Below are 19469 nucleotides of genomic sequence, written 5' to 3' on the forward strand. Positions count from 1 at the left end.
TTTTGACTGAGCCAAATCACTTAGTCAAAATTGCCCAGCCCAAGCCCGTGTCCAAATGTATACCCCTTCAGAGGTATCTTCAGCCTAAAGAAGAGCACTGAATCCTGTGAGTATATGGACCCTACAGAGCTCTAAACTCAACATCATCAAGTCTGTCTGGGATTACATGAATAGTTAAAAGGACTTGATCAAGCCTACATCTGTAGAAGATATGTGGTTCATTCGCCAAGGGTTTAGGAACAACCTCTGTACAATGTTCCTTTACAATTTGTGTGCAAGTGTACCTAGGAGAATTGATGCTGTTTTGAAGGCAAAGGGTGTGTACTGTGCAAAGTACTGTGTATATACTGTATAGTAGGTACGCAATAAGATGCAATAAGATGCAATCTGTTCTGTGTAGGGCAAAATCTGTTTGTCATTATAGAAGCATACCCATGGAACTGCACATTTCCACAGCAATTCATGAATTTCATGACTGCAGAATTTGGTCATGTTGCAAGCATATCAAGTTATTTCATTTTGCATTATGATTATCTCAGTCACAGAGGTACAGTAGTGCATACCCTTACCATGGATGCAAAACGCTATATATCCCTTCCACTTTATCTGTACTTTATCTCCACTTTATTACCTTGCCAGGCTTAATATATCTGCCCTTATGGTCCTTTTTGAGATCTGATCACAGGACAATTTTCAAAATGGGCAAAACCATGTGTACTGCAGATGGGGCAAATATGAGTGAGGAGTGAATCAAAATTGCAGTGTAAAAATAAAGCCCCATACACACTAGGTGATACCGTTAACAAGAAAGAGTGTGTACACTCCATATCATTAACAAAAAACAGCCAATTTTTACCCTGCACAGAAACTCTCTCTACACATGTTACATCTGCCCCACCTGCAGTCAGGGCCGGTGTAAGGTTTCTTGGCACCCAAGGCAAAACTTTAGTCTACTGCCCCCCCCCCCCCCCTCGGCAACCCCACGCTGCCACCAAGGTGTTGAGGTGACATCTTAGAATTCCTCAGTCACCACCTGCATTAGGTACAACAAAGATGTCTTCCTCGTAGACATCTGTACTTTTGTGATAGGCACCCCCCCCCCCCCCCAAGCTCCATGGTAGAGCCAGCCCTGCCTGCAGTGCACAAATTTGTCCTGCGATCAGGTAGAAATTAGGCCTGATATCGGCAAATTGCAGGTTAAGGACCTTATGCAAACCGTGTTTGAATGCCAGCAACCTCATCCCATCTCTCACCCTTAGGCCAATAGATTTGCATCACAATTCGCACAAACTGCTCTCTACCCTTTGGGTTAGTGAACTGAACACATTTGTGCAAGATCCTGTTGCGGGTTCCACACAGATTCGTCTGTGAAGTTGAGCCACCTCAAAATGCATTTATGTTTCATATACACCTTATACACATTGCCAAGGGCATAACTTTCATAGGTGCAAGGGATGCAGCTGCTATGGGGCCCAGAGCTGAAGGGGGCACATTTTTACAGTCGGTATATGCTATATACATGTATTACCATCAGTTGCTAAATAGGGGGCGCTTATAAACCTTTGCTATGGGGCCTGGGAATGTCTAGTTACACCTCTGCACATAGCCCAAAGGTCATTTTATGCAATATCTTTAAATGTATATTAGTGCAAGATACAAAGATTGTCTACACATAAAAGGAAAAACACTCTTTTCTGATTCTTGCTTACCAGCTCAGAGTACTACCAGGTACTCCAGGACCACCCAATATCAATTTCCACGTCCAATTTAATATTAATCACATTTTTCGTCATGTATTTTATGCAGTGAATACTAGTTTCTGTCCTTTATGTCATTGCTGGTGCAGTAGACAATGTAAACGCAATGTAAAGATAATGACAGCAGTTGATTGGGCTGCTATGGAAGTTGCCCTGTATCTGCATATAATAAATATTAGCTGTATCAAATAATATAAAATAATCTGAAACATTGACAGCAAAAACAAAAGAAGAAACTGTTACACATTCCCTCCTATATGAGTCGTCCTAGTGTTCTTATTTTAATCATGTAAATAGGTCTTGGAGTGTGAGTAAAGGCTTGAAGCATGACAAGTAGGAGGAGAATGATTTAAGTGTATCTAGTTATATGGGTGTGGGGAAAGTGTAGGGCACATGCACACACCTGCTTTTATTACTGTGTGTGTCACCCTCTGACTGGCAGCACGGCACAGGAATGTGCCCACTGCTAAACTTTGTATCTGAGCTGCATAAACATCCATTCTGGGCTTTGTGCGCAAAAAAAAAAATCTATCTATCTATCTATCTATCTATCTATATATATATATCTATCTATCTATCTATCTATCTATCTATATATATATATATATATATATATATATATATATATATATATATATAGAGAGAGAGATTTCCAGTGGGGTGATGGCACTCTCGGAAATAAGAGACACAGACGCAAGTAGTAGCTTGACGTTTCAATTCAAAATAGAATTTTCCTCAGAAAATTCTATTTTGAATTGAAACGTCAAGCTACTACTTGCGTCTGTGTCTCTTATTTCCGAGAGTGCCATCACCCCACTGGAAATCTACATTTTTGTATATTCGAGTGGCACCCGGAGTCTGTGTGTATTTTGGAGAGAGTGCCGATATTCCTTGGACTTTATATATATATATATATATATATATATATATATATATATATATATATATATATATACAGGTTGAGTATCCCCTATCCGTGCATCCCCTATCCGAATTATTCCAAAAACCGTGGTTTTTGGAATCATTCGAATTTTTTTTTTTTAACCCCCCCTAACCCTCTTTTCATACTTACCAAGTCCCAGGGCGTCCACAGCAGGCCTCCGGCATCTTCTCCAGGGTCTCCAGCGGTCCCAGGAATGCATTGCGCGAGTGTGCGCGCACGCCGGTGACGTCACCGGTGCGCGCGCACACTCGCGCAATGCATTCCTGGGACCGCTGGAGACCAGGAGAAGATGCCGGAGGCCTGCTGTGGACGCCCGGGGACTGCGCGGACACCGAGGGACCACCGGACACCTTCAGGGGACAGGTAAGTATGGCTACACAAATTTATTCCAAAAACCGGAAAATTCCCCTATCCGGAATGCTCGTGGTCCCGAGCATTTCGGATAGGGGATACTCAACCTGTATATATATATATATATATATATATATATATATATATATATATATATATAGCCTCCTGCTACCCTGCTACATTTGCATTCTATTTGTATGGGATTGCGCAGCTGCTTCTATATGGCTGTGCAATTCCATGCATATCGGAATCAGATCATCTATGCAGAAGGCTGTATTGTGTGCTTATCATTAGAGGCAGAACTCTGGGAGGCAATGGAGTCATCTGCCGCCGGGCTCCTGCTATCAAGGGGGCACCTCTCCTCCCCTGCCAGTTTAAAACCATTAATTGAAAGCCATCAAAATTGCTTCTGTGGCTGAGTTCTGAAATATGTATATATATATGTATATATATATATATATATATATATATATATATATGCAGTATATAATATATATTTCATAACAGACTATATACATTTTGAATAATAGTGTGTGTGTGTGGGGGGGGGGGGGGGGGGGCACAAATATTCATCTTGCCTCCGGGCAACTGGGACAAACTTACGCCACTGCTTATCATCATTACATTAGGACACAGAAGCAGTAGTACTGTAAGTTATCTAAATACAGTGATGACTGTGTTTTCAGAGTCACAAGGAGAACACCATACAGTTACAGGGGACATAATTCTATCATGAAGGTCACATGTGACTCCTTTAAGGGCCTCATAAGACCGCAGAACTAGTTTCAAACACCAGATGAATCCGTAACAAGCAGAATATAAAGTGTAACTGAATACAATAAATAGCAGGTAAGAATAGGATAGATGGAAGGTGAGAATTCTGAAACCGAATATAATACAACTGTGAAAGTATAATGGTTATGGAAGATGATGTAGTAGGGATTATACAAGGTTGATCTGATTCTGGAATACTCTTAAATCTGGATAAAATTACTTCTTTTTATTATTGATAATGTGATATATCTGAAGAGTTTATGCATGCCCAGTGGGCTCATGTATCAATTATAAAACATATTTTGAATTAATAACTTGAGTATGATAAAAAGTGCTCCAGCCATTCAGATCCTAACTTTCATGTGTCCAGCTCCTGTCTTGTCATTGAAAAATGACAGTTGTGGGCTAATTGGCAGCAGCATTACTTATCACACACAAATAGTTTTATCAATCACAATGATTGTTATTGCTTGCTGATAAATGGGCCTCTTAATTTATTACCTTTTATGACCTTCAATGGAAATTATCACAACAATTTGTGTGAAGCATCTAAAGCTCAGTAAATCTAACACCCTAGGAACCTAGGGGGATACATCTGCTGTCGGAAATGGAGGGACTGTGACAGTTATTTTTTTGTTGTTCCCACCTTGTTACATACAGGTGATGCGTAATATTTGCTTTGATAACTAGACCTCTAATGCCCTGAGTCTTAAAAACTAAACTAAATGTTCTAAGATTTGGATATGCAAACTCTCAAAGAATCAACCCATTTACTCAGCAACATATGCATAAAACACACATGTACAGTATTTATCATTCATTCTCTATTCTTGTACTGACATAGTACATAAAAATATACAACACATTTCAAAATCCACTGCTTATCCAGCAGAACACAATATTTTAATTTTTCAGTCATACAGTAACATTCTCAGATCCCCTTCCTCTTAAATCTGAAAGTTAATCTTCCAATTCCATACATTTCCCAAAATATTACAAAAATAAGTTAAAAACCCTCTCTGCACAATCTCTCCTTAAATATTTCAGAACAATGGGAAGTGATAAAATCAAAACTCTTTAAAAAAAAAAAAGCTTCCCTTTCTTTAATGGAACCTAAGGTCCTGGCTTATTAATGTGATGATGATTTGATGAGTGAGAATTTACATCTCAAGTAGAAAGCCTTGCAACGTCTCAGTCTTGAAACTGCAGAGATCATTATCAGTCTATTGTCTATGGTCTCATTTGAAAACGAGGAAAGGATGGTCATAGGTTAAACCAAGTCTCAATGTGACCTACTTAGGATTTGAAATATCAAAGAGAAAGTCTCCATAGATATTCATTTATCTTGGTCATCAAAAGCAGTGCGGCGTGGACACAAACAGAACCTGTTCTTGCATTATACTGCTATGAATACCTCAAACAAGGAAATTATGGGTTTGACTGTGACACGTATTTGTACTTATGATCTAGCAAAGGAACCTGGTCGAGTAAGATACTTGAGAGATGAGAAGTATTTGTTATGCGTTTGCTGGCTTTGGCATCAACAGTTAGGTCTTTCCATTCAATGTCCATCCACATGCCTTTTTCTGAGGAGCCAAAAAAATAGTTTGGGGCAATAATTGTCCTTCAAAATTTTTTTGCAAAATCCATAATCATTTGTGTTTTCAGATTTAATGGTCATTTCCACCAATGCCACTTAAATATTTAGTTCATACCCCAAACACAGTCAATAGAATTCTTTAATAAGGGTAAAGTGGGTAATGTGGTAAATTACCCATTTGAGCAACCTATAGAGTCTTTGTCAATTAATACACTGTATTAGGTGGTGGTTGGTGCAAGGTATCAGGAGGCTGTAGATGAGGTCCAGCTTGGTTCTGTTGGTTAAACCATTGATTATAGTTCTCGAGATAACTTGGAGATGTACAATGAGGAAGGTTTGATTGCTGAGGGGTTCGGCTTCTGTTATTTTCCCACAGAGGTGGGGATGAAGGGGAATTGCAAGCCATTGAATCACTGTTATTGGGGCTGTGCTCCAATCCAGGTCCTTCACCATTTTTATAAAGTTTCTTGAACTTTGACCTGCGGTTCTGAAACCAAATCTTCACCTAAGGGACACAAATATATAAAGTTATTAAACCAAATGTGGAGTATTGTTCCTATTCTTTTTGGATTCATGTGCAGTGAATTGGTATAGTGTTTTTTAATAAATCCAGTGGTACTTAGTTAAGGTATGATACTAGAGAATCACACAAGTAGTACAGGTTGAGTCTCCCAAAATATTCTATAAACCATGGTTTTTCAGAATATTTCGTTTTTTTTTTTATTATTATTATTATTTCGTTTTTTTTGCTCCCTGCTCCTTTTTTTCATACCTACTGTACCTCGTCCCCCTGTGTCCATGGCATCATATTGTTTTCATATTTACTTGTTACCTGGTATCTGTGGTGGCCATCGGAATCCTCTTCAGTCGCATCCTCAGTCCTAAGGATGCATTGCGCGGGCAGGCCGGTGAAATAACTGCATCCTTGGAACCGGGGATGCCGATGAAGAGGATTTTGATGGCCGCCATGGATGCCAGGGGACAGGTAAATATGAAAAAAAAAATCACAAATCCGCAAAAATTCCTTATTCAAAGTGCTCGTGGTCTCGAGCATTTCAGTTAAGGGATGTACCTGTACAAGATCATGACTAAATTATCACTAATACTGTATATACTTAAAAAAATTAATGTTAATAAATTGAGTTTGCTATAGTCATTTCTGTAAACCATTTGATAATCCCATAGTGAGAATGTATTTTCTTAGAATATTTAATAAAAAAATGTAAACACTAACTTTCTCATTGTTGGTGCTAATTTTCCCTGCATTTTTCTCAGTAATTATTACTTATTATTCCTATTCTCTTTTGGACCTATTTTGCAGCTCTTTGTTGAAACATGTTCCATTCTCACAAATATCTGTCTGTCTCCTAAATGTATTATATCTATATACTTTATTATTGTGAACTTTAACACTCTGTTGTTTAATTGTATATAAATGTACTTATCATGAGTTAAATCATTTTAAATTAACATAAATGTGTATTTTCTTTCTATGCATTGGGAAGCATGCATGGCATAATGGTTAGCATTACTGATTACAGCACTTTGGTTTGATTCCCACCAGGGCCCTAACCGTGTGGAGTTTGTATGCTCTCCCAGAGTTTCCTCCAGGTGCTTCGGTTTCCTTGTCGAAAAATATACTGGAAGGTTAAATGGCTCCTGATAAAAATTATATATATATCACTGATCACTGTCTTTTTTTTTTTTTTTTTTACTACTGTTATAGACTTTAAAGACATTTGGATGTGAGACTGTGACCTCTGAACAGAGCATGATGGATCAAGTATTCCAAATAAAAATTTGAAATGTGAAAATAATTATATAAAAGCACAGTAATAAAAGTGGCTGTATTTCTTAGATATGCAAGGTCAAACAATCCTGCTTTTCCCTGATAAGGAAATGAAAGGTCACAGGAAGTACCCTACGGAGAGTTGTCTTCTGTTATTACATAATAAGCATACTACACAGTTTAAGAAAAGCATGAATTATCATTACATCCAATCACAGTATTTATTTGCTTATTATATTTCTATAGCGGTATATATTATTTCCATTAATGCACTTATATAAGGGACCTATGACAGAGAGGAGGTTTTTCATTAAATCAGAGTACCTAGTACAATTTTGTTAAGATGGGGCTCATTATACTTGTAGTCAGATTACATAATGAGGAATAAACTATGATGAATAAGCATATTTGACATTGGTCAGACATGGGACTGACCATTAAGTAAAGTACCTTGATCTTACCAGGACTTACATCTTAGCAATGACAACCACTAAGCTCTTATTATGTGTTTTCTTTCTCTCCAAACTCTTCCTACCCCCACACTAGCTCTACACCTCTGTCCCGATTTTCCCCCGCCCTGTGAGTCATCCCAAGCTCTATTCCAGAAGGACCAAACCCAGTTTCACAGCAACATTGTGTTTTGTAAATCAGTATGAGGAAGCCTCAGGATATCACCTCCCTGACCATAAACACCCCACCCGGACATCTCCCACCCCTCACAATACCTCAGTTGACTTTTACAAAAGAAGCGCAAGACAAATAGTGTGGTTGGATAGAACCTTCTTTAAATTATCTCTACTCGACAAGGACATGTGACACAAGGTGACCTAAATTGCACTATTTATAAATGACACAAGAACTGGTCTGTTCAGTGATATTCTTTGGTTGGATATGGCACCTCTATATACTGTAGTTGCTGAATAATTTCATAGAAAATAAAACATGGTTTTGGCTAAGACAATTTCCTATTTAATACAGTAAATGAGGCATTAGTGAAAGCATACGTCCAAACCTCCTGGATTTCACTAGCAAGGATCTGTCTAGCGTTCTCCATCAAGTGTTTATTGGTCCAAGGAAACCGGACAGGAGAGTTCCAGTGTGTATGAACTCCACACTTCTAAGCCCTTTCTATAAACTCTGGTCACAATCCCAAAGGGTCAAATATTGGAAGATATTGTGCAATAGAAACTTTATTTTTTCTCTCATATAACATATTAGAAAAAGTGTTATTAATGTCACATTGGGCCCGATACTGGTTGGATTAGTCCCCGTCATATTCATACTGGGGACCGATGTTTGCGCTCCGTTCATGTGTATATTCTCATATGCACATGTGTAGATCTGCTGTGCACGGGGGGGGGGGGTGGAGGCAGGTAAGGGGCTGGCACATGGGGACACCCAGCGTTTCCATGCAAACGCAGACAGGCCGATGGCTTCCAGGGGTAGGCGTTTAACATTGCAAATATAGGTCAGTCAAGACAGGGGAAAAATCATTCGATGGTCTCCAAACAGTCAACTAGAATCAGGCCCATATATAGGTCAGTCAAGACAGGGGAAAAATCATTTGATGGTCTCCAAACAGTCAACTAGAATCAGGACCATTATACAAATTATATCCCATATTATACAGCAGGAAAAGGAAGGTGAAATGTAGTGCATGTTTTTACATTTAGAATAAATTAAAATGTTGTGTAACATGTGAAATGCAGATACAGGTATGGAATCTATTATCAGAGATATTTAGAACTACACATTTGTTGTGTTGACATGTAATGGAAATTAAATGTGACAGCAGAGCAGCAGACTCTTCCACAGAGGTTACACAAGTTCCAGCAGCACAATTTGGGAGTTCCGCTTTTCCTTGGCTATTCTGTAACCTAACTTGCATTTTATTGTCAATAAATACATCTGGGAAAGCTGTAAAACAAAAATATAAGATGCCAAATGTTTGTTAATGTCTTTTTGGGATTTAGGGCCTGATTCAAACCTGTTTGCTAGGTTGCATTATCCGCAGCCTATCGAGCAAGTAAACACCACCCGCCGCCCCATCGAACATCCACCCCACCCGAATACACTCACTAGCATGTGAGCGGATGCATTCACATACACATCCGCTCGCATTCAGCAGCACAGAAAAATCATTTGATGGTTGCTCACCATCGAATGAGGTTTTTTCCCTTCGCTAATAAAAGTCAGTCTAGACTGTCTGGTTTTCTGGCTACATATGGCTGAATTCGGGCGGACACTGATGTCATGTGACGTCAGCCGCCAGCCCTAAGCAGGGGTACGCCCAGCATTTCTATGGGCCCACCCATCATTTTTTTTGTGTGCACGTGCATCAAACGCTGGCCAGTCCCCTGCATCCGCCCCCTGCTGTCCCATGTGAAAGGTTTTTATGCGCGCTGGTATGCATGCAATGAGGTGCACGATGTATTGCAAAGAATATGTGATGCATCATACATATCGGCCTGTATGAGATGGTACTTAGTGATCGTATTTTATTAGCATTAGCAGTTACCTATATTGCACCAGTACTGTATATCCCATTGCACTTACGGTATAATCAAGATCAAACATTAATAAAACAAGAATGGGTAATAAGAGACAAAGAGGTAAGAGGGTCCTGCGCTCAGGCTTGCAATCTGTTCCTGTGACAACTAAAGACCCCAATACACAGGGCCAACTTGAAGTCAGACCTAATTTCCCTTTAACTCCCACAGCAGCTTCCCGTGCCATTTTTTCCATGTGATAAATCACATGCGGTTTATCGCATGTTAAAGGACTCCCGGGGAGCTGTCGGTGGGGAACAGCCCGTGGTTGCGGCGGGCAAGCAGGAGATTTCCAAACTCCCATTCAAATGAATGGGCAGCAGCTGACAGGTCAGAGTAGGCAACCTATGGCACTCCAGATGCTGTGGAACTACAAATCACAGCATGCTCTGATGAAGTTTCAGCATGCTAATGGCAAATCTGTGGTAGGGCATGCTGGGATGTATAGTTTCATGGCAGCTGGAAAGCACAGGTTGTTGACCGTAAAGGCAGTGCCGGTGCAAGGCGCCGGAGCGCCCCAGGCGGGGGGGGGCGCCCCGGCGCTCACCGGCTCCACGGGTGGGGAGGAATAAGGCCGCCGTGCTGCTCCGGGGGGGGGGAGGGGTTCCGGTGAATATATTACTCACCCTTCAGGAGATGAGGCGCTCAGGTCTAGTTCAGCGGGCGGGAGGGAGGGAGAGCTGGGGAGCTTAGCGGGCAGGAGGGAGGCCTCGCAGTTCAGTCCCGGCGCAGTGTGACTGACATCTTCCTGACTTCCTCCACCCGCACTGTGTACAGCCGCTCAGTCGGGCAGCGCTGAGCACTTGGCTCACCCTCAGACGCTGCCCGGCTGAGCAGCTGTACGCAGTGCGGGTGGAGGAAAATGTCAGTTAACATGCACCGGGGTCCGGGACTGAACTGCACACAGCGCAGCGAGCCCTCCCTCCTGCCCGCTAAGCCAGACCTCCAGCTCTCCCTCCTGCCCTGCTCCCAACTACCGCCCCCCAGTGGCCTAACACTGCCACTGCCTAGTGGTGGCGCCGGCCCTGCGTAAAGGCTAGCTAACCTCTATCTGTAATAGGATATTCTATTATAAACTATATCCTATATAATTTAGAGGTGATGCTTCAGTACAATAGATAATTTCCTTCTGCTTGGACAGCAGAATACTTGTTAGAACTTAAAAGAGTGCTTTTTAAAAGAATGACATGCGGTGGAAGAAACATCATAAAAAAAGTATTAGAATGCTTTCTAATATTTATTTTATGATGTATTAAAATACCCTTTAAACATGTAGTTTTCTAAATCAAAGGATAATTTATGCCTGACAATAAATGTGGAGCAAATAGTGGCAATTCTAAAACATCCATCACTGTTGATGGATGCTGTCAGAGTGGCGAGTGGTATATTTTGTCGACACACATCACGTTGACATGATTGGTATTTTGATAGTGACTATGTTGATATTCATCATATCGACACTGGTTAAATGTTGACATCATTATAATAACCATCCTCCTAATGTCTATGGCAAGCCTCCCGCCACTCCCATAGCTAACCCTCCACTGATGTGATCTAATCCTAACCATTGGGTCTAAGCAAAATGTCGACACATCATTTGTTGACATTCTGCAAAAGCCAACATTTTCACTGTTGACACTTCAACAATGTTGACATTGTAGTGTCTACTTTGTAAATGTTATCATTGCAAATGTTAACATTATCACTACTTCCAATGGAGGAAACACACTCCCCATTTGTGCATAAAGAAGTTCTAATATTTTCAGGAAAACAAGGGTAGTTTAGGTGTTGAAAAGGTGATTCTAATGTAAATCATTGAGAAATATTATAATATTTTGCCCTATTGTTAACAAACACACACACACATATATATATATATATATATATATATATATATATATATATATATATATATATATATATATATATATATATGCAACTGCAAGTATTACACTGCAAAACATTATTCTCGAGTCTGCTGGCTCTGCATATTATATGTCCCTCTACATGTATGTCAATATTTGCTTTATGTATATCAAGTTATTATATACTTGTTTAGCTGTTCTATTACATATTTGTTATGTAGATGCGCATGTACGCATTTAACTTTAACAGATCCAAAAGTGTATTCAGTATGATTGGATGGATATAGTCCAAACTATAATAAAAGTGAAATGACTTTTATGGGAATAATAATAATAATAATTATAATTATTATTATTATTATCATCATCAACACTATTTATATAGTGCCTTTGTTCCAATAGGGTTCATAGCATTTTTAGATATTTTGCAGAAGGTGAAGCCAGGGCCATAGCCGGGGTGGGCAAGCAGCGCCACTGCACAAGGCATAGAATGGCAACAGCGTTTGGTTGTCAGGGTGTCTGGAACCTAACCCTGCAGCCTAAAGACACTCTGATTGCTATCGCAGACCTATTAAACAAATTCTTGGTGCTGGGAAGGGAGGCAGCATAAGGTGGAATATTACCCTCTATGGTCCTGTGTTAGGCAGCCATCTTGGTTTAATATTGGCGAGAGCTATTTAAGGTAATTTATAGAAGTCCATGTCCCATTTAATTTAAATCTTAAACTTCCAAACACACAGTTGGATCCATTTTTGACAGAAGTCAATTATCCTAGAACAACACACAGTGTCTAACACTGTCCAATATCTGTGTGTGAGAGCCTTAATGGTCCCATTCCATTGACTTACTTTATTCTTACTTTTGCCCACAGCACTCTAATACTTACTATTGCTGGTGGTGCTCTCCTCTTTCTGTCTCCTTTGCAGCAGTGAAATGGTGGGTACACACGGTTGATTTCCACTAGTTTTCTATTTGATTTTGCTTATAGATGCTAAATCAAATCGAAATCGAATGGGCATCAAATGGTTTTTCCACATTCGATGCAGATTTGATCCCGGTTAACATTTATGTTTAATGGAAATCGAAAAAGAAAAATATTCTTGCCAGGCAAGACTATATAGCAGAAATCTAATTGAGATCGAATGCAAGATCGAATCTAAATCAAATCGACTTCCACATCTAACCATGTGTACCCACGAAAAGTCTGAGGCACGTTCTCTGACCGCTCCCACTGCACACATCCATCTCAGGACAGTCCATTGAAAATAATTATATAAATGTTTTTGTACTCTTATTCTTTGCATGCTTTTTCGTGCTTTTTCTCACTGTGCTATTATATATAATGTATTATTTGGTAATTACCTGTGTTTGTGTAAGTCCCAACTGAGCCGCAAGTTCTGCTCTTTCAGGCAGTGCCAAATACTGGGCCTTTTGGAAACGCCTCTGCAGAGCTGCCAGCTGGTAACTAGAGTAGATGGTTCTTGGTTTTCTGATCTTTTTCGGCTTCCCATTAACCATTCGTATCTCAGTTTCCGGCTCCTCTTTTATTGACACTGAAAGTAAGGATAACCAAGGTCAGCTGTAGGTTACATTAAGGGTGCAAAGATTATTCTATATGGCAAGTCTACTACTGTAATTATCACACTGTTTATAATGCTTAGTTCAGATACTTTTCATCTCTACCTTATTTGGGTATTATTTAAATTCTACAATATTTATCTCTGTCTACCTCACGTACTGGCTGCCATCTATGTACAGTATCTATGCCTTACTGAGGTACTACCTGAACTAATTGGGCCAGATGTACTAAGCTTTAAAGGCCATAAAATGGAGAGTGATACACTGGCAGCTCCTAACTGCCATGTTACAGGCTGTGTTTGAACAATGACAGGTAGGAGCTGATTGGTTGGTGGTTATCATTCTCCATTTTACCACTTTTCAAGGCTTCGTACATCTCACTCTTTATCTCTGCTCAAACTCAGATACTGCCTGCACACTATTTTTACAGCTTACCCATAGTACTGTTTTATTTATTTATGCTTACCTCAGGATCTGCCTGCCCTCTATCTGTGCTTACCATAGAAATTGCCTGTCCTCTATTTATCTATGCTTACCAAAGGCACTAATTGCGTTCTATTTTTTGTGCTTGTGTATCAATCACAACCTTTTGATGTGGAGGAGGATCTCTATACTCATAGTATAAAAATAAGTTAAAGTTTGGATAGATTTAAGTTACCGCCCACCCTTTTTTTTTATCTTACCCAAGATACTATCTATATTTATACATCTGTATTTTCTCACTATTTCTCACACTTGACTGTTTCACCTGTTTATTAGACTTGCTTCAATAGTGCAGTTTCTTAACTTGCTTACAATCTACCTGAAATTAGACACATCTTCTGTCTTTGTGACTAAAGTACTGTGTGTCCAGCATTTCCTTTCCTGGTCCTCTCTAATGTAATAAAGCACAGACTACAGATAACCCAACTGTTGCTTATTTGACTCAATCTATCCAAACTTTAGCTTCTTTTTATATTATGAGTATAGAGATCCTCCTCCACATCAAAAGCTTGTGATTGATTGCCTGCTAAAGTCAGTACAATGGCACCCATTGTGCATGTTGTGAGATTTAAGTCTAGCTGCTTATAGTACATTATGAACATGTTTACTTGTCAAGGGGTTGAGCAGCGCATCCTTATGAATACAACTAAAAAGCAACTTGTGCAGCCTATTCTAGTCTGTTTTACTCAGGTTTAACCATTTGGGCTTTTGTATCTTAACTGGCTCTGTCTATCTCCAATACTGAGTCAAAATTCATGACTGTTAGGGGTAAATTTACTAGGATGGAAGTTCTATTGAAGAAGGGATGTTGTCCATAGAAACCAATCATATTCTATTATTCTAGAAGGTGTTAAAAAAATAAGAAGTATAATCTAATTGGTTGCTATGTGCTACATCTTCAATACAAATCGCATTTTATTGTCTCTGTATATCTCAAAGTGGCATCGGTCCAATGTTGTCCTATTCTTTCTATTCTTCTGAGTTAGCTCATAGATGATAAACACAATTCTATTGCTGTGTATATCCCAAATTACAGGGATTTTGACTATCCTCGGCTTCTACAAAATGGCTGACACTCCTCTTTAAACACAGTTTGTAGTGGACAACACACAATCTTCAGGCTTGAGAGTTGCTTGACCAAGGAATTTGGCATATAAACCAGTTCTTCTATGGATACAGACACAAATAACAAAAGCAGGCAAGTTAAGCTTGCAGCAGGGCCTTCCTACCTCCAAAACTGTCTTTTTCTTAAATTTACTGTGATATATAAGAAACTAAATAAAATATAAAAAATTACAAAAGTTCAAAATGAACCTGGGATTAAGGGTGTGAATATAAATGCAAGGACAGTCTGCAACTGCAGCACCTGGATACAGGGCATTTTACTAATGGAAAAGATGAACAGATTATCTATTATTACAGATTTCCCCATATCAGTGCCCAACCATCAATAGCAAGCCATGTTTTCATAATGTCTATGGTTGTTCAGATCAGTTTACCAATCACATTATGGCCATGAAATCGGCACATTCTCCAGAACATGGCCTATACTTAGTTAATTAACTGTGGCTAGGGCTAAATATTTTGGAAGGATCAGTGATTTGGAGAAAATCTCAAGATGTAAGTGTTGTCTAACATGTCAGGATGACTCCTCCCTTTTTCCATGTTTTTCACTAATTTTTTTGTCAACACAATTTATTCTGTGTCATCCAATTGCAGCTGCTAGATCCTACAAATTTGTGTTTTGTATAAGCCAAAACTAAAATAAATGTTTAGTTCATATGTGACATTTTTAGAACTGAACTCAAGCATATGATTTACAACTTCTTTATTTACGAGTGCAGAGAAACAAAAAGTTGATTTCCTGGATTTACAATTGACACTGAAAGTATAAGTCTCTCCTAGAGTAAAAAGTACATCCCTAGATATTGCTATTAGACCTTTAATAAGAAATGTAAAATGTATAACCTTGCATATTGTAGAAAGGAAAAACAAATAACAGACAGCATACATGTATAGACTTAGAACATGCCCTATATATCAAGCAACACCCATGTAAGATAATTATTCCGGGGGAAATGACAAATAGCTGTACAGATAAACCCAATGTTACAGCTTCATCTGGGAGAGACCCTAGATATAGTAGCCATCCTTGCAATAGACAGCCTTGATATATGTTGAGACTTTCAAACAAAGACATAGACAGCCAGTTTGGATGTTGGTAGAACCCGTCAGACAGCTTGGTTCTTCTCAGACTCACACGCCTTGGATGTACAGTACATATGCAGACAGACTGGGTATGGACAGACAGGTAAACAGGAGTTTGGGATTAGAGAAGAGACAGGAAGAGAGAGATGTGCTACATCACAGAGAATAACTGTAATAAAGGTATAAATTCTCTCTGATTAACGTCCCAGACAGTAAGGCAGCCAGACTCCTGTAAACCCCTTGCCTCTTAATAATGTGTCAGTCATTTAAAAGTCAGACAGTGGGATGAGCACTCTAACATTATAAACATGTCAGTGTCATTAAGTAACTATGCGTTGGGTAAGACCAGCCCAGTATATTACAATGCATAGGAAAGTCACACACCGATATATATGTATTGAACTATTTTCTAGAAAAGTTTAAAAAAATATGACTTCAGAAATTTGGAATGCACAGTATGAAACATTTTAAGTTCTACTTTAAAATGAAAATAAATAAATTTTACTAATACTGTACTTTTGCTCACACAATAAATAGCTATTTTGGATTTGGGATCAATAATTACGGAGTTAGAGCTCCAATACAAAATATATCATCTCTCTCTCTCTCTCTCTCTTTCTCTCTCTCTCTCTCTCTCTCTCTTGCTCTCTCTCTCTCTCTCTCTCTCTCTCTCTCTTCTTACTTTAAAATGAAATGTATTTCTATGTATTTTGTTTTGTAATTGTTTCAATAACAATGGAGAGGAATAACTACAATACTCTCTACTAGCTTTATAAACTTTTTGTACTGACCTTCTAAAAAAGAAATGCTTTGGGATAAATAACTATTCTAATAGTAAAACCAATATTTTACAAATCCTCTCTGGCACCTATATTTTGTCTATATGTGATTTCATGTGTATATTATTTTTAAAGCAAATCAGCTATTAGTATCTAAGAATACAGTGTGAGTACTCACCAGGAACTAACACAATCTGACCACTTTCTATGAAAGAACTTGTCTTTTTGTTCAGTCCCAAGGCAGAATATCACAGCAACATTACAAATAGACATGAATTAGCATTGTACTGTAGGTCAACAGCCACAAATGTTTGTTTGTTTTTGTAATGTAATTCAAACTTAAATGATGGGGGGGAATTTAAGCTCTTCTTTGTTATTTAAATGTTGCAGGCTTCTGTTCATCTCATTACTTTATGCAGGCACTATGTTTTATTCGTTCTGGTTTGTATAAATGTCCTAAAGTAAAATGAATTGCGATTGTCTGACAACAAGCTGGTACACTACTATGTCTATGTTTGCTTGGTGGTCTCTGCTTATACCCTTTTTTCTTTTCTGTTTTGCATACTATATTACATACATACTCTATATATGTACTCAGTTTCATCCTCAATTTTGTTTCCCTATGTCTCCTACTTCTTCATCTTTCATCTTTTATCTTGTCATGCAATATTTCTTTGTATCTACTATTTTGTCCACCTCTATGTCCAGACTTTCGCTCAATATAGAAATCTATATACAGTAATATAGCCTTTCATATTCATGTTCTATTCTCCCATGCAGCATGTCCACTTCTAAAAAAAGATGCATTCTATGTTCACAAAACAATGTCCCTGCATACCTGTCTCTGGAGCTGGAGCCTCTCGATAATGTCCATATGGACGGTATCCGCCTCCATACTGATATTCATCCTTGGTCATGAAGCCTTCGGCCCCCACCAGTCCACTCAGGTTGAACTGGGGATGATGGTGGTAGTTGTATGGATTGAGCGACTGTGAATAAGATTGACTCGGGTAGTAGTCATGTTGGCCACCAGCCATTGGACCACTGTAATAGCCCATGTCTGTGGCAGTGGATTCTGGGAGGGTGGGTGAGTCCTTGGACACAGAATGGCAACTCAAAGATGTGCTCAAGTCAGTTAATACGGCCATCTTCTTTTCATAGGTCCCACTCATGTTATGCAGAGCAAAGGCGAGATCCCAACAGACTTTTACACACACATCCCTGCTGAGCCCTTCTGCACTTCTCCCTGTACAATAAAGCCAAACCAAAGCTCCACAGACCAGTTCTACTCCATAATTATAGGGTAGAGAAGGGAGGGTCTCGCATTCCTATTGGCTTCAGGAGCAAAGCCTTCCAGGCAAAACAGATTTCTTCACCAGCTCTGTATTTATGGCTCAGCGTCTTGTCAGTACAAAAAGGAAAAAAAAACACACACACACTCACACACATGCATATGTATTTGATTGTATGAAACTGAGTGCTTATATAAAAACATATATATTCATGCACACACACACACACATATATATATATATATATATATATATTTATAAATATTATATATACATATACTGAATGTTTTCTCATTGTCATTCTTTTTTTTTTTTATTCAGGCGATATACAGTATACCTGAGCAAACACATACCTGTATACACATACCAAAAATAAAATGAAATGCATAATGGAGACACAATAGAGGCAGAGAGAACACTGTTGCGTCAGTCAGCTGTAGCAATATTAGGAATGTCCTTACATTTACTAGGTATGTAATGGGACATGGTATATCTGTCTGAATGTTACTATTTATCACAACCAGCAAATCTATGATTAGAGTTTGGTAGCATTTAGTGACCTAAGCTGCGGGTCATCTCCTGTACTCCTGAGAACAATACAGCTGTTAGAACCCACCAGGCAAGGTACATGCGTACATGGGAGGTACAAGGGAACATACTGTCACTAGTGCCTAAAATATGTTTGTATGGAAATACTATGTACATGTAGAAGGAAATGCTGTGCACATGGATGGGAATTCAATGTGCCACACCAGTGCAGTTTAAAATTAGCTGCAGGGCTGCATGGGTTTCCATAGAAATCTCAAGAATACGCTCTTCAAGTTATGTGATATTGACAGTGTCATTGTTCTAATTTGTTATACAAAACAAAACAACAGAATTATAATGGCTATAAATGTCTTTGATTTTTACATTTTTATATGGATCCTTAAACCAGAACATAATCCTACCTAGTGTTTCTGATGTCCAACATAAGTACACGTACCAAGGGCCAGATTAATAATGGGGCAGGTGGAGCTAATGCTGCAGGCATCAAGGTAGGCCCTATATCAGGGCAGCATGAGGATTGCCTGCTGCCCACTCTACTGCCTACTCTCCCGGTTTCTGTATGAGACACTGGTTTTTCTAGATAGTCCTCTGCTCCCACAGAAGAGTGGAACTTCCTAGTGAAGTGGGCAGAATGCGGAGGTAATTACAGCATCTCTGCATGCCCCATGGAGGGAGGGGACATATTGATGATGTGCTTATATGCTAATTTTGTAATTGTAGCTCAATCACTATGCAAATTTTTGTCAATTGCGACAGTTTCCACTCTGGGTGCGGGCTAGTCCTTAAGGAGCCTGGTCACACCCCCATCACCACCCACCTGCTTTTCTTCTCTGTGGGTATCTCCCGGAGAGGAATATATCATAATAGGCATGTATGCTGCCAAAATGGTTGGACATTAATCATAAGTTTTCAAACTTTATTTCTATTTTCCTCCCAAACATATACAATTTTT

General features: G+C 39.1%; 1 protein-coding gene across 1 annotated transcript; it reads right to left on the reverse strand.

Moving 5' to 3' along the window:
* Positions 1-4807: 4807 nt before the first annotated feature.
* DLX3 (distal-less homeobox 3) lies at positions 4808-17858 on the reverse strand. Its single transcript, XM_083145477.1, has 3 exons — positions 17515-17858; positions 12991-13181; positions 4808-5930 (listed from the first exon to the last, which is right to left on the reverse strand). The coding sequence occupies exons 1-3, from the start codon at positions 17846-17848 to the stop codon at positions 5631-5633; spliced, it is 825 nt and encodes a 274-aa protein (XP_083001603.1). The 5' UTR covers positions 17849-17858; the 3' UTR covers positions 4808-5630.
* Between the last annotated feature and the right edge of the window lie 1611 nt (positions 17859-19469).

Source organism: Crinia signifera, chromosome 6, assembly GCF_055691185.1.
Source record: "Crinia signifera chromosome 6, ASM5569118v1, whole genome shotgun sequence".
In the NCBI taxonomy this organism is placed as follows: Eukaryota; Metazoa; Chordata; class Amphibia; order Anura; family Myobatrachidae; genus Crinia; species Crinia signifera.

Excerpts from the sequence above, each read along its gene's own strand:
- DLX3 (XM_083145477.1), bottom strand. The coding sequence starts at position 17,848 with ATGAGTGGGACCTATGAAAAGAAGATGGCCGTATTAACTGACTTGAGC. Across the intron at positions 13,182-17,514 it reads GGCTCCAGCTCCAGAGACAG|TGTCAATAAAAGAGGAGCCG; the intron begins GTATGCAGGGAC and ends CCTTACTTTCAG. Across the intron at positions 5,931-12,990 it reads TGGGACTTACACAAACACAG|GTGAAGATTTGGTTTCAGAA; the intron begins GTAATTACCAAA and ends TGTGTCCCTTAG.